The following is a 12,966-nucleotide window of genomic DNA, read 5'->3' as shown; positions in this document are numbered from 1 at the left end:
GGTGGGAGTGTTGACACCAGGAAATGGGCAAACCCTACAAGCCAGGGACATTTTTGGGGAGCCGGTTCCTTAGGACACCACTAGCTGGGGGATGAACCCAGGCGGCCTGACTGCAGTGCCTTCATTCCTTTCCACTACCAGGCCGAGCTCAGGGTGCACACGGCCCAGGGGATCCACAAACCTTGGTTCCAGATGGGCCCTTGGACATTTTGCCACTTTGCTTTTCATTCCAGGGCCATCCAGTGTCAGCCCAGTCACCAGAGCCTGGGGATGTTGCTGTCGAGGAGTGAACACTTCTTCCTGACTGCTGAACCGCTGCCAAGGCCCACTCAGGCACAGAAATGGACAGGCCCTGCCATCTGCCTCCTCATCCACACCACGTGGGAGGTTCCTCTTGTCACAGCTTGGGGAACAAAGCGCGACCCCATCGGTACAAAAGCCTGACTGTGGTGCTATGCACCTGTAGTTGGTCAAGGCTCCAGTGAGCCGTGATCGTGCGCCACTGCGCTCTAGCCTGGGTGACAGAGTGAGACCCTGTCTCTAAAAACTAAACGAATAAAGATGGCCTCAGATGGGAATAGCTAGGAAACAGAGACAGGACTCTTGAGGCAAGAGACGATTGGGGGGAGGACATTTGGGAGGAAAGGCAGAGCATGGAGCGCCACAAGGTGAGCAGAGTGGCAGGCCCAGCTCCTGGGAGTGGATGGAGTTGAAGGGGGCTGCAGGATGCAGCAGGGTCCAGTGAATAGGGGCGTGCTCACCCGGGGACTCGGCAGCAGCCCCCAGCCCTACCAGGCATCACTGCATCTCAGCTCAGGACAGGTTTCATCATCAGCAGGGGCAGGGGTCACAGCACAGGCGCCAGAGCCTCGGTGCAAGGCGACAGGCTGACGGGCCAAGCTTGGCGCCCTGGCCATCTGCCCTTCCTGGGGGTGAGGGGCTCAAGGCCAGGCCCCACTATTGGCTGGTGCGGAGGGGAGGGCTTCAGCCCAGCAGAGTAGGGCCAGGGGCTGGTTGTGTTTTCAGAACTGCTGACACGGAGACCCCCGCCTCTCCTCCAACATGGGACATGTCCTTGACCCCAGCTCCCCACACCCTCATGCATGCCTAGGGCCTCAAAGGGGACATTCATTCCCTAATTCCTTCATCCATCCAACCAACCACTGGGTACCAGGTGGTGCAGCTGGCAGGGACTGCACACAGCCATGTGCACAACGGCGGAACCATGCCGCGTGGAGCTCTGTAGACCCCAAGCCCCTCCCTGTTCCCGAGATGGACAGACACACAAGCAGACAAGGCGGGGGCCACATGGGGCCAGTTTATTGCAGTTAAATACCTCTCTCTCTCTATTTTTTTTGTCAATTTTTCCATAAAGAAAATTAAAACACACACACACACACCCAAAGGGGAGCAGGGACCCAGAAACAAGAGGTGGGGTGGGACGTGGCCTCCCTGCATAGGTCCAGGCCCCGGGTGGCCCCCCAAAGGCTCCCCTCCTTCCCATCAGCACCCTGTCTCAGTACCTCCAGAGAGCAGGAGGCAGCGGGACGCGGAAGGGCCTCTGTCCCCCTCCCTCTTGCCTCCAGGTGAGACCACTAGAAGTGCCGGGGCTTAGTGAGGGCCGGGAGAAGGGCGACAGACAGATGGATGGGGAGGGAGGATACCGTTTCCAAGTGGAGGAGGGCGGTGGGCACTGTATCCACAGAAATCCATTATTTCTCCCCGTTTTTTGTTAAAAATCTACTATAAAAAAACGCAGCTGGGGGAGGGGCGTGTGTCCCTCTCTGTGCTAAGGGCTGGGGAAAGGGGCAGCAGAGGCCGGCGTGGGCGGCGGCGGCTGCACGGTGGCGGCGGGCGTCACTGCCGGGTGCTCTCGCCCACCATCTCCAGGTTGTGCTGCTGCAGCTGGGCTCGAAGCAGGGCGTTCTCATTCTTCAGCTCCTCGATCTGGCGGACACGACGGAGGACAAGGAAGCTGAGGGCCAGCGCCTTGCATGTGGGGCTCCTGGGCCCCGACCCGCTCCAGGCCCTGCACCCACCTGCTGCCTCAGGAGCTCGTTGTCCATCTGCAGCCGCTCGGCCTCTTTGAAAGTCTCTTGCATGCGCTGGTTGGTCTGGCGCAACTCCCGGATGTAATCGCAGGCCTTGGACAGGATCCCTCCTTTACTCTGGGGGGCGAGGGGACCAGGAGCCTTAGGGCGGGCACCACCCACTGGCCTCCACCCCGGGGAAGACTCCTGAGCCCCATGGCAGTTGGACTTTCTGCATGCAAGGGTTGGGGGCCAGGCCCACCGCAGCCACTAAGGGTCCGGGATGCTCACCGCTCCCGTCTTGCTGTTGTCTGCATTACAGTCTGGAATGATTTTCGAAAGCTGGACGATCCAGTTGTTGATCTTGTCCCTTCGCCTCCGCTCCACTGCGGGAAACAGAGCCACAGCCACGGCTTCGCTGACAGGGCTCGTGCCCGAGCGGCCGTCCTCACAGGGCAGAGGCTCAGCCCAAGGACACCCAGGCACAGCGCAGGCCCCACTGAGACCACAGCCCTGGGAAGTGAGGGGCCGCACCCTGAGCCCAGCCGGCCCCCACCCCAGCTTCTCAAGAGGAACAAAGAAACCTGGGCCCTCCGGTGCCACACACGCTTTTAGGACGGGCGTCAAAGGTCAGGCACTTTGAGTTCGTTTTACGGGCCTGCCCCGTCACACTTGTACAAATTTGAATCGACAGTTAAGAATAAGGAAATATCTCATGGTAATTGGCGTCACTGGCTTCTTTTGAGAAATGGAGCTCTGGTCACAGTGGGCACGTACTGGGAGGCAGGGATGGGCAGAGCCGCTCTTCGCAGGACTAGTGCCCCTCACTGGCTCCCGTGGCCCCTGCACTGGATTCTCCAGTCTCCCCAGAGACTCTGGGCACTGTGATTTTGTTTTTTAACTCATCTCTAATTCCAAGTCTGACCATGTTTCACCCCTGCTTAAAATCCTTCCACAGGGTAATGGCAGATCCCAACTGGTATTTGCAGTTCCCAGGCCTGGCCCACAAGGCCAGGAAAGACACAAACCCTATGTGGAAGGCCAGAGATGGCAACTCATAGAAGATTTTACTTAAAAAACCCAGATTTGTGATTTTACTCCATAAAACTCCACAATCTCACGCCAACTGTGTCGGCCGGGTAGCAGCTGTCCCCAGACAGAGCACAAGCCTGTCTCTGGCCACATGCCGTCCTGATACCTGCCTGGGGTCTGTGTGCCACGGAGCCTGAGACCCCTGACCCAGGGCCTGCTAAAGCCAGGCTGTCCCAACCCTTCACCGCCTGCCAAGCCCCAGCACCAGGCACCGTGGGGACAGGAAAGAACGCTCAGCTACCCCCATTTCCTACCCCACGGAACCCCAGCCCCCTGCCAGGGTGGCCCATGCTGTCTGTGGCATTGGCGGCGGGGAACAAAGCCTATAGCTAGGGCGGAAGCGGCAGGAAGGCCGGGAATCTTTTCAAAGCCTTGGATAATGGTGATGGGATACCAGCCTGGGGTCCAGTGAGCCTGAGAAGGAGGGGTGGGCCACAGCCTGCCCATTACCCTCACACCCGGAGATCAGCTGCTCCCCGGCCCCGCCGTTCCCTCGAGAAGGCTGAACCCACCCATCGGCAAACCCCTCTGGGCTGTGGCCGTGTGCCGCTGACTGGCCTCTCCCTGCCTCCTGTGCCTCCCACTCAGGCCCGAGTGACAAATCCCCCGAATGACATGGACTTTCCTCCTCCCACCGTGACCACTATTCCCTGGCCCCTCTTCCACCCTTGAGCTCCCTCTTTCCTCCAAAACCAATACCCGAAGATCAGAGCTCGCTATGGAGCACGGTCCAGGCCCTGCACTGGGTTCAGCGAGTGCTTGCTCCCCTGTTACTATCACGGTGCGCCGAACCCTCCCACCAAAGACAGCCACACCTGCCTTTGGGAACTCTGGCCAAAAGCAGCAGCGGAGCTGACAGTCCAAGCCCGGAGACACCGCTGGCACAGTCCCCAGCAGAGCGCTCCTCGCCCAGGGGTCCGTGGAGGAACTCGGCAGATGGCCTTGTTTCGGCCTCTGCCTTCCCTCAGCCCTCTCAAGGGCTGGGCGCTGGCTGCAGCTACATCCTCTCCAGCGCGTGTTTACTTCTTACACACCTACTGTCTGCCCTACTGTATGCCAGGCCCTCCGCCAGGCCGGGGTCCAGGGTGGAAGCAGCCCCACTGTGCCCCGTTGGCACCCGCAGCACCACTGTGGGCAGGTGGCACTAATCCCATAGCATTTGTGTCACCACTGAAGACGGTACAAAGTGCCTCGGGAACGCCAGGCGCCGAGCCATGGCCTCTGCACGGGAATGGGGGTGGGACGAATCCTCAGAGATCCAGGAAACATTTGGGCTGGTTCCTGAGAGAAGGGCTCTAAGGCAGGCAGGTGGGAAGATCCCAGAAATGTTGGCTTGAAAACCATTTCAAGGTGTGCAGGGGCGGGAAGAGGTTGTAAAGATCGGTTGTCAAGGCCTTGCGTGGTCTGCTCGCACGTCAGGACCAGGGTGCTCTGTTCTATAGTGAGTTTCAGATCCTCCTCTAGAGGCCCAGGCCCTTGAGTCTAGGCCCTGACTTCAGCAGGTGGTGATGCTGCCCAGCCTGTGGCTTCGGAACACCATCATGGCACATTTGAAATACAGGACCAAGGCCACGTTCATTCCACAGAAGCACTTCAGTAACTCCATAGGACACTTAAAATTCAGAGGCTAGGCGGGGTGGCTCACGCCTGTAATCCCAGCACTTTGGGAGGGCGGATCACATCAGGCCAGGAGTTCGAAACTAGCCTGGCCAACATGGCGAAACCCCGGCTCTACTAGAAATACAAAAATTAGCCAGGCATAGTGGTGTGCGCCTATAATCCTAGGGACTTGGGAGGCTGAGGCATGAGAATTGCTTGAACCCAATTGCACTCTAGCCTGGGTGACAGAGAGAGACGCTGGCTCAAAAAAAAAAAAAAAAAAAAAAAAGAGAAAATTCAGAAGCGAAACCTTCCAGGACTGAAGAAAGAAATGGACAAATCCACAAACATAGTGAGACACACAGACATCCTTCTCAATGATTGGTAGAACAAGTACACAAACAAACAAAATCAGAATAGAAAACCTGAACACTTAACCAGCCTGACCTCACTGACCTGGGGGGACATTCTGCCTGACGGCAGCAGACACCTGTCCTCATCAATGCCCCAGAAGCTTCCGCCAAGCTAGGACACATTCAGGCCCGTCGGGTAAGTCTCATCAAATTTCAAGGAACTGAAATCATACAGAGTATGTTCTCTGACCATGACAGAAATTAAAAATCAGTAACAAAAAGACATCTGGAAAACCCACAAATACTTGGAAATTAAGCAATCTGCCTCCAAATAACAGAAAGGTCAAAGAATAAATCACAAGGAAAATTGGAAAATACTTTAAACTGAATAACAAAAACACAACACATCCCAGTGGGATGTAGCTAAAGTGATGTTGGAGTGAACTGGCAACTCTAAATGCTGTTAGGCAAAGACAAAGCTTAAGAATCATCTCAATCCCTGCTGTGAAACATAAATCCTGTAAAATAAAGATTTTAGTAGAAAATTGAAAAAAAAAAAAAAACCTTAAAAAGCCAGGGTTGGGTCATGCCAGGGGAGCCAAAGCACAAAACCTAGCAAACTGAATCCAAAGTGAGTAGAAGGGGCCGGGTGCAGCGGCTCACTCCTGTAATCCCGGCACTTTGGGAGGCCCAGGCAGGTGGATAACCTGAGGCCAGGAGTTCAAGATCAGCCTGGCCAACATGGTGAAACCCCATCTCTACTAAAAATACAAAAACTAGCTGGGTGTGACAGCGGGCACCTGTAGTCCCAGCTACTTGGGAGGCTGGGGCAGGAGAATCACTTGAACCCCGGAAACGGAGGTTGCAATGAGCTGAGATTGCACCCTGTGACACAGCAAGATTCCGTTTCAAAACAAAAAAACAAACAAAACAACAAAGTGAGCAGAAGCATGAATTAGTAACATTAAGAGCAGAAATCAATGAAACGGAAGAAGCAATCCAATCTGGCACCTAAAAATCAGATTTCACATAGAAGTCTCGATTTCTGGCTTCTCAGAGTTTCTGACAACAGTGGCCCTAGATTCTGACAGGGCAGCAAGGGGAAGGTACTGGGCAAGGGCCACCCTTCAGGCAGGACACACGTGCCCCAGATCATTGGGGGCCCCCCACACCCTTTCCTATTTTTTTCTGAGACAGGGTCTGGGTCTGTTGCTCAGGCTGGAGTGTAAAATCAGCTCACTGCAACCTCCATCTCCCGGGCTCAAGTCACCCTCCCACCACAGGTTCCCAAGTAGCTGGGATTGTTACAGGCATGTACCACCAGGCCTGACTAATTTTTAAATTTTTTTTGGTAGAGACAGGGTTCTGCCACATTGCCTAGGATGGTCTCAAACTCCTGGGTTCAAGTGATCCGCCTGTCTTGGCCAAAATGTAATCCCAAAAGTGCTGGGATTCCAGGTGTAAGCCACCACGCCCAGCCACACACCCCTTCCTAACATGCCAAGTGCACCTCCCTCCCTCAGGCCCCTGCAGGCATTTGAGTTTGTGACACTGGGATGATCTCCTGCGGTACCAAGAAGTGGTGGGAAGGAGGGAAAAAGAAGTGAGAGAAGCGGATCTGAAACTCACCATAGAACAGAAACTTGGGGTTTGTGGCCATAAGGGAAGAAGAGGGCAGGGCTGAAAGCGGCTCTGGTCTTAAGTTTCTGGCTTGGGCAGTTGTGACAGGGGTAGCTTTTGCTGCTCTGCAAAGAGGAATGTTGCATGAGAGCCTTTGGAGAGGGGAGATGGCACATTCTGTTTTGGGCGAGTTGAGTTGGAGGCATTACAGGGATGTCCGAAGATGGAAATCTTGAACGGGTAGTTCAGAATGTGGGGCTGGAGTTGCAGTGAGAGGAATGGAATGGGATGGAAATACAGTTCCTTGCATTACCAGGAGCCAGGTGGTGGGCAAAGCCTGGGAGGACATCAAGGAACAGTCCTCAACTTTTTGTGAGTCACACACTCTTCTGGAACCAAGAAGGAAGAGGAACACCTACAAGTGGGAACGGAGTTTGGGGGATACTGACCAAGAGCTTCCAAGCCTGTCGCTGGGCCTCACACATCATACACCTGAGGCCGACGGAAGAGGGGCTGGACCTTATGAAACACCAGCAAGACTGGGCGTGGCAGCTCAGGCCTGTAGCCAAGGCTGGAGGACTGCCTGAGGCCAGAAGTTCAAGACGAGCCTGGGCAGCATAGCAAGACCTCCACTCTACAGATAAAAAAAAATGACCCCATGTGATGGCACCTGCCTGTGGTCCCAGCCACTCAAGAAGCCTGAGGTGGGAGGATTGCTTGAGCCTGGGAGGTCAAGGCTGCAGTGAGCTGTGATTGTGCCACTGTACTCCAGCCTGGGTGACAGAGTGAGACCCCCTTCTCAAAAACAAAAGAAACACTCGCAGCTAAAGCAGTTTCTCAACTTGTCCACTATGACAAATCACCTGAAGAGCTGATGGAAAACACAGATTCCCGGCACCCCCACCTACTCACTTGGAACGGGGAGAGCCCTGGAAATTTCATTGTTAACAGTGGGGCAGGAGAGGCAAAGATCACAGGAGAATCAGAGAGGGTGCAGGAAAGGAAGATTCCAGAAAGGAACAGAGGGAAGCAGGCAGCGTCAGATCCTTGGAGCCCAGACAGCAAAGGAGGCCAGCTGATGTGGCAATGGGGTCACCATGGGTGACCTGAGTGGAGCTGCTTTGGTAGAGCCATGAGCCAGACGGCCGAGGGTACTGGGAGGATGAGCAGATCGGGCAGATACTCTGCAAGTCGGGAAAGCAGACAGGATGGGGCTGGAAAACTGGGCAGGTGACGAAGACTGCTTCACAAGGACAGAAAGTCTCAAGACTGCCTGGAGTCACATTAACCGAGGGAGAGGCAGGGGTGAGAGTGGGGTGGGAGGGTCCCGAGTCCTCTCCTCAGCCTGTGTGGCCACCTCGACTCACTGCATCCCCACCAGGTGTCGGAGGCAGCCGTGCTTCCAGCATTTCACAGAGGGGAGACAGACACGGAGATTAAGAACCACCCTGATGCCCCACCATAGGTAAGTGGTAGCGTGGGGGCTGCTCTGGGGGCCCCTCAAACTCACTGCATCCCAAAACCAAGCTCAAATGCACCCCTTCCCTTCCAAGCATGGAGGGGAGTTCAGCACGAAATCCTGACTCTCCAGCCATGGAGTCCTCCCCCCATTCCCCTCAACCCCTGCCCTGTCTCAGGCCTGACACCCGAGTGGTGTCCTATCTCCCAGCCTCTTCCCACCACCCTTGCCAGCAGCCTCCACGCACAAACCCCTCCGCTGGCTTCTCATCACCCTGGAATAAAACCACAGGAGTCCAGACAGCCACACTAGGGACTTCTTCCAAGGTCCTCCACCATCTGGCCTGGGCAGCCCCCTCCACTGCGCCGACTTCCTCTTTCTTTTCCTGAATTCTGCTCTTCTGCAGACACACCACGGCGGTCCCGGTTCAGGGCCTGGCCTGTGTCCTAGCTCTTCCCTCTGCCCAGCACTCTCCTGAGGTTCTCAACAGGCCCCTTCCCTCAGGTCCCTTCAGGACTCTGCTTCAATGTCACCTCTCGAAGAGCCCTTCAGAGCACAGTGCCATGCCGCCATCACCCGCCACCTCCTTCCCCAGCTTTCCTCTCCTGCCTGTGACTGCCTGTGCTGCCTGATGCCTGCTTTGGCTGTGTATGACTCCCATCTCTCCCACCAGAACACGCACAGAGAGCTGAGACCTCGTCTGGCCTATTACCTGCTGCACTGCCGTATCTGAAGACGCAAAACGGGGGCTGGCCGTAGTATGCACACGCTGAATGAATGCCTGAGCTCAGAGAGGAACTGCTCAGAACACAACGACCTGGGCCACAGACCCCAGCCCCATGGCCACCGTTAGGACTGAGATTCAGCGCCTCACTCAGGCATTTAAGGCCTTCCTGATCTTCCCCGATCTTCCCTCCTGAGGCATTCCAGATGGAACTTCTCCCACAACCAAACCAGCACCCCACAAAGTAACCTGACCCAAACTCCCCTCTCCCTGGGGAAGCCTCACCCCAGCCCACTCCCCATCAATGTCCCATGAGACCCGTGAGACATGAGCCCGCCGGCCTTCGAGCCTCCCCAACGCTCCAGGCCAGACTCCAGACCTGGCACAGGGCTTGTGCCGCTCGGCCCAGAACCCATGGGCAGTAAATATTTGTTGAATGATGGTTGTTTGGGTATAAGCACTCCCCTGGCACTTGCATGCTGCTGTGCCCACTACAGTGGCTACTGACAGGCGGGGTGGTGGTGAGGGGACAGTGTCGAAGGCCAAATGACCTGAGGTGAGACTTGGTGTTTCTGGAAAGGGCAGGATGCTCCGGCCTTAGGCAGCCAGAGGCAGAGCTTCATGCAGTTTCTGCCTCAGATGTGCTCCCTGGGGGAACAGACCTACTTCTGGAGGCCAGGCAGGCATGGGAATGAGGGATGTGAGCATGACAGCTGCCACGTGGAAAGGTCAGCTCAGGTGAGCCTGGTCAGCCCCAATTTTCAAGTGGGGCAGGCAATCCATATGGGAACATGAAATCCACCATCTTAGATGTGGGCCATGAATTCAAGATCACCAGCCGAGTCAACACATGGCCAGTTCCAGTTCACACTCCCTGTCCCTCTATTTCTGACACTGTACTCTCCCCTCGTTGCTCACTTTCTACCTTTACAGCGTCCAGCAAAGCCCTCTGGAGCACTTGTGGCCTGCCAGGAGTGGCTTCCCTCTCTGTCACTCCACACCCCGGGGCTGGCTGAGCCTGTGAGGGCGGTGGTCGGGGGGGACCCGGAGCCACACCTTGTCCTCACCTTCATTGTGCTGGGCTCTTCTCCTCTCATCTCGGGGTGTTCTGGTTCCATCAATTTTTCTAGAAAAGGAGGGAAAAAAAAGGGGCATGTATTATCACAGATTTGTTTGCCCAAGCATTTGTTAAGTATTAGACTTAAAAAATTATCTTTTTCAGGTAAATCCGTGTGCAGAAATGAGATGATACTTTATGTGCACTAAAGAAGCAGAAACAGGCAAAGAAAAAAAATTACACCATGTGCCCGCTTCATGCTAACTGCCCAGCTTCTACTCCAGAAACCCCTCCCTTCAGTTCCAATGCCAGGCCCGCCTGGTGTCCCCTGCACATACGGAGAGTAGGGGTGTGTCCGGGGGGCGATCGTCCTCTGTGTTCCTGTCTGAAGCACATCCTGGGGCGTCATCATGACGTAGAACTGGCCTGCAGGGATAGTGGGGGTTAGTGGCAAGACAGGGTGAAGTCAGAACTGGTTGCAGGGGCTTCCCTCCCTGCTGGGCCCGCTGCCTCCCCGACCTGCCAACCTGGCTTCTTCCTCTCCTCACCTCCAGCCTGCAAGCTCTGGTCTGTGGTCTGTACGGACACAGCCGTAGTATCTCCCACACTGGACGCTGGGAAATAGGCAAATCGTGCCTCCCCGCTGACAGCCTCGGCCGCAGGGCTGCCACCATTGCTGAAGGGATTTTGGATCACAGCCTGTAGTAGGAGGACAGAGACTACCCTTAGCTTTCTCTGTTCCTCTATCCGGTCCCCTCATTGCTGTGCTCGGGGTTTACTGCATTCTCCGCAATTAACAGGAGTGGGGACTCCTTCTGCGAGTAGCATTCTGTCCTGTGTCTCAGACAGCCCTGGAACATGGCAGGAGGTCAGCGATCACTTGCTGAGCCAATCCGTTTTGCACTCTAAGAAACTTTCCTCTTAGACACATCATTCCCATTTTGCAGAAAAAAAAAATTCCAAGAGCACCATCCCCAGGTTTCAAGGTGCACAAGAGGAATCTGACCCCATGCAGCCTGAGGCTTGAAGGCAGCATCTCCTGGGCGACACCTGCCCCACCCCCGGGGATCCCCAAGAGCAGAGCCAGTGTCCCCTCTCCACCCCCCGTCCAGGGGTGGCAGGGCACCTACCAGCGGGAAGGGCGCTGCAGGACCTGGGGGCACAGAGGCAGCGGCGGGGCCCGGGCGCTGGGCTGCCCCGTCCACACCCACCTGGGTCACAGCCTGCTGCCCCCCCGCGAAGGCAGCGGTGGACACGACGCTGACGGCGCCAGTCGTGTCGCCCTGGCCGTCCAGCTGACCATCAGTCACCTGGACTACGCGGTATGTCACCTGCAGGGGGCGGCAGAGCGGCGAGGCCGGCGCTGGGGCCAGGTCCGAGCCTTCCCGGCGCGCCCGCCCGCCCGCCTGCTCGCTCGCTCGCTCGCTCGCCCGCCCTCGCGGCCCGCAGCTCACCTGTCCTCCATTTGTCTCTGTGCGGAACTGGTACTGGATGTTGTGGTCGCCGAACGCCGCCTGCTGGACGCTGGTGATGGCCACCGCTGTCTGCTCCTCCGCTCCTGGGCCGTCCCCGCCTGGGGCCGAGGAGGGTCGGGGCACGATCACGGCCGCGCCGGGCGCCCCCAGCCCTCCCCGGGCGCGGCCGGCCCCGCAAACACTCACCTTCCTGCAGCTCGACACCCTCCTCCGCCTCGGGTCCCTTGTCGTGGCTGCCGGGGGCACAGGAGGGAGCGGGATGAGCGCGGCTCGCGCCCCCGCCCCCGTGCCCAGCTGCAGGGCCCCCGTCCCTCCCGGCTGCGCCTGAGGCCGGGGGCGCTGCCGGGGCCGGGGTCTGGGGGCGGGAGACGCCGGGTCCCCCCCCGCCTCGGCGGCCTCCATTTTGAGCCGGGCCCGCGGCCGCTCGGGATCATGGCGGCCCCGGCCTGCAGGCCGCGGGGCCGGGGCCGGGGCGCGGGGGCACGGCCAGGCCGGGGATCTTACCTGGCGGCGGCAGCAGCGGTAGCCGAGGCAGCGGGATCCAGACCCGGGTCCAGCATGTCCATGGGGGGGGCGGGGGCGGGGGGGGCGCGGGGCCCGGGGGGGAGGGGAGGGGAGGGGAGGGAGGGAGGGGAGGGGGCGGGCGGCCGGGGGGGCCCGGAGCCCGGCGCTCACGCCGCGCGGCAGGAGGGGACGGAGGAGATACGGGAGCCGCTCGCGCTGATCACGGGGACAAACAGTGGGGTCATGTGAGGAGGAGATGCCGCCGCCGCAGCCGCCGCCGCTCCTGCAGCCGCTGCAGCCGCCGCCGCCTCCGCCTCCACCCGCCCGCCGGCTCCGGGCGGCCCGAGGCTCCGGGACGCCGCGCGGCCGCCCCCAGCCCGCCCGCCCGCCCGCCCGCTGCACGCGGCCCTCGGGCCTCCTTCCCTGAGCAGCCGCCGCCGCCGCGACTTTTTTTTTTGAACACGGCCCGCCCTGGCTGGCCGCCGCCGGTGCCCTGGATCGCCGGCTCGCGCAGCCGCCGCCCGGCCTGGCCCAGTCCGGCGGCGGATCGCTGCTGCAGCCGCCGCCGCTTTCTATTTTTCCCCCTTTTTTTTTTCCTCCTTTACTTGAGCTGCGCGCGCGCGGCGGCGGCGGCGGCGGCGGCGGAGGCGCGAGCCCGGGGCGGACGCGCGCTGGGGGAGGCGGCCCGGGAGCGCGCGCGCTGGCTGTCTCCGGGGGCGGGCGGGCGCGCGCAGGCCCGGGGCTCCGCGGGGCGCGAGGTCGCCGCGCGCCGCCCGGGTGAAACGAGGGTCCGGATGGAACGTCGGGGAACCCGGAGCAGGGGCTCGGGTCGCCGGGGGCCAGGTGGGCTGCCTGAGTTTGGAGACAGTAAAGTAGGTCGGTGGGGGGTGGGGGGATGGGCTGGAATGGGAGAGGGGCGCGCGCGCGCGCTCCCGGCAGTCGGCCTGCGGAGCGCGAAGGCGGAGGACCGGGGCGCATGCGCACGCCTGGGCGGGGCTGGGGCGCGCACGCAGGCGGGCGGCGGCTGCGCGGCGGGGCACGTTCTCCGGCCGG

General features: G+C 59.0%; 2 protein-coding genes across 15 annotated transcripts in view; one reads left to right on the top strand and one right to left on the bottom strand.

Moving 5' to 3' along the window:
• Positions 1–1,291: 1,291 nt before the first annotated feature.
• USF2 (upstream transcription factor 2, c-fos interacting) lies at positions 1,292–12,954 on the bottom strand. 12 transcript variants are annotated; one of them, XR_013410488.1, is made up of 12 exons: positions 11,914–12,115; positions 11,596–11,642; positions 11,389–11,507; positions 11,065–11,265; positions 10,483–10,633; positions 10,273–10,360; positions 9,945–10,003; positions 7,144–7,328; positions 6,704–6,819; positions 2,322–2,416; positions 2,040–2,168; positions 1,292–1,947 (listed from the first exon to the last, which is right to left on the bottom strand). XR_013410488.1 is itself a non-coding variant. In XM_077982198.1 (11 exons), exons 1-10 carry the CDS (start codon positions 11,973–11,975, stop codon positions 2,048–2,050), a joined length of 1,128 nt encoding a protein of 375 aa, XP_077838324.1. In that variant the 5' UTR covers positions 11,976–12,115; the 3' UTR covers positions 1,292–1,947; positions 2,040–2,047. The 12 variants fall into 12 exon arrangements, 10 of the variants coding, with proteins under 10 accessions (XP_077838324.1, XP_077838326.1, XP_014979155.1 ...); XM_077982198.1 differs by lacking the exon at positions 6,704–6,819; XM_077982200.1 differs by lacking the exon at positions 6,704–6,819 and having other exon boundaries at positions 11,146–11,265.
• Positions 12,607–12,966, top strand: part of LOC144337408 (protein FAM187B-like) — a 36,307-nt gene continuing 35,947 nt past the window's right edge. Inside the window, exon 1 of one of the 3 annotated variants that reach the window (XM_077982217.1) lies at positions 12,607–12,756. The gene's annotated coding sequence lies outside the window, so the exon portion shown is untranslated. Of the gene's footprint in view, positions 12,786–12,966 lie in introns of all 3 variants that reach the window. The other 2 variants (XM_077982220.1, XM_077982216.1) reach the window with 2 other exon arrangements.

This window comes from Macaca mulatta, chromosome 19 (assembly GCF_049350105.2).
Source record: "Macaca mulatta isolate MMU2019108-1 chromosome 19, T2T-MMU8v2.0, whole genome shotgun sequence".
NCBI classification, from domain to species: domain Eukaryota; kingdom Metazoa; phylum Chordata; class Mammalia; order Primates; family Cercopithecidae; genus Macaca; species Macaca mulatta.
Note: the sequence above shows the minus strand (reverse complement) of the source record. Positions and strands in the feature narration are given on the sequence as shown.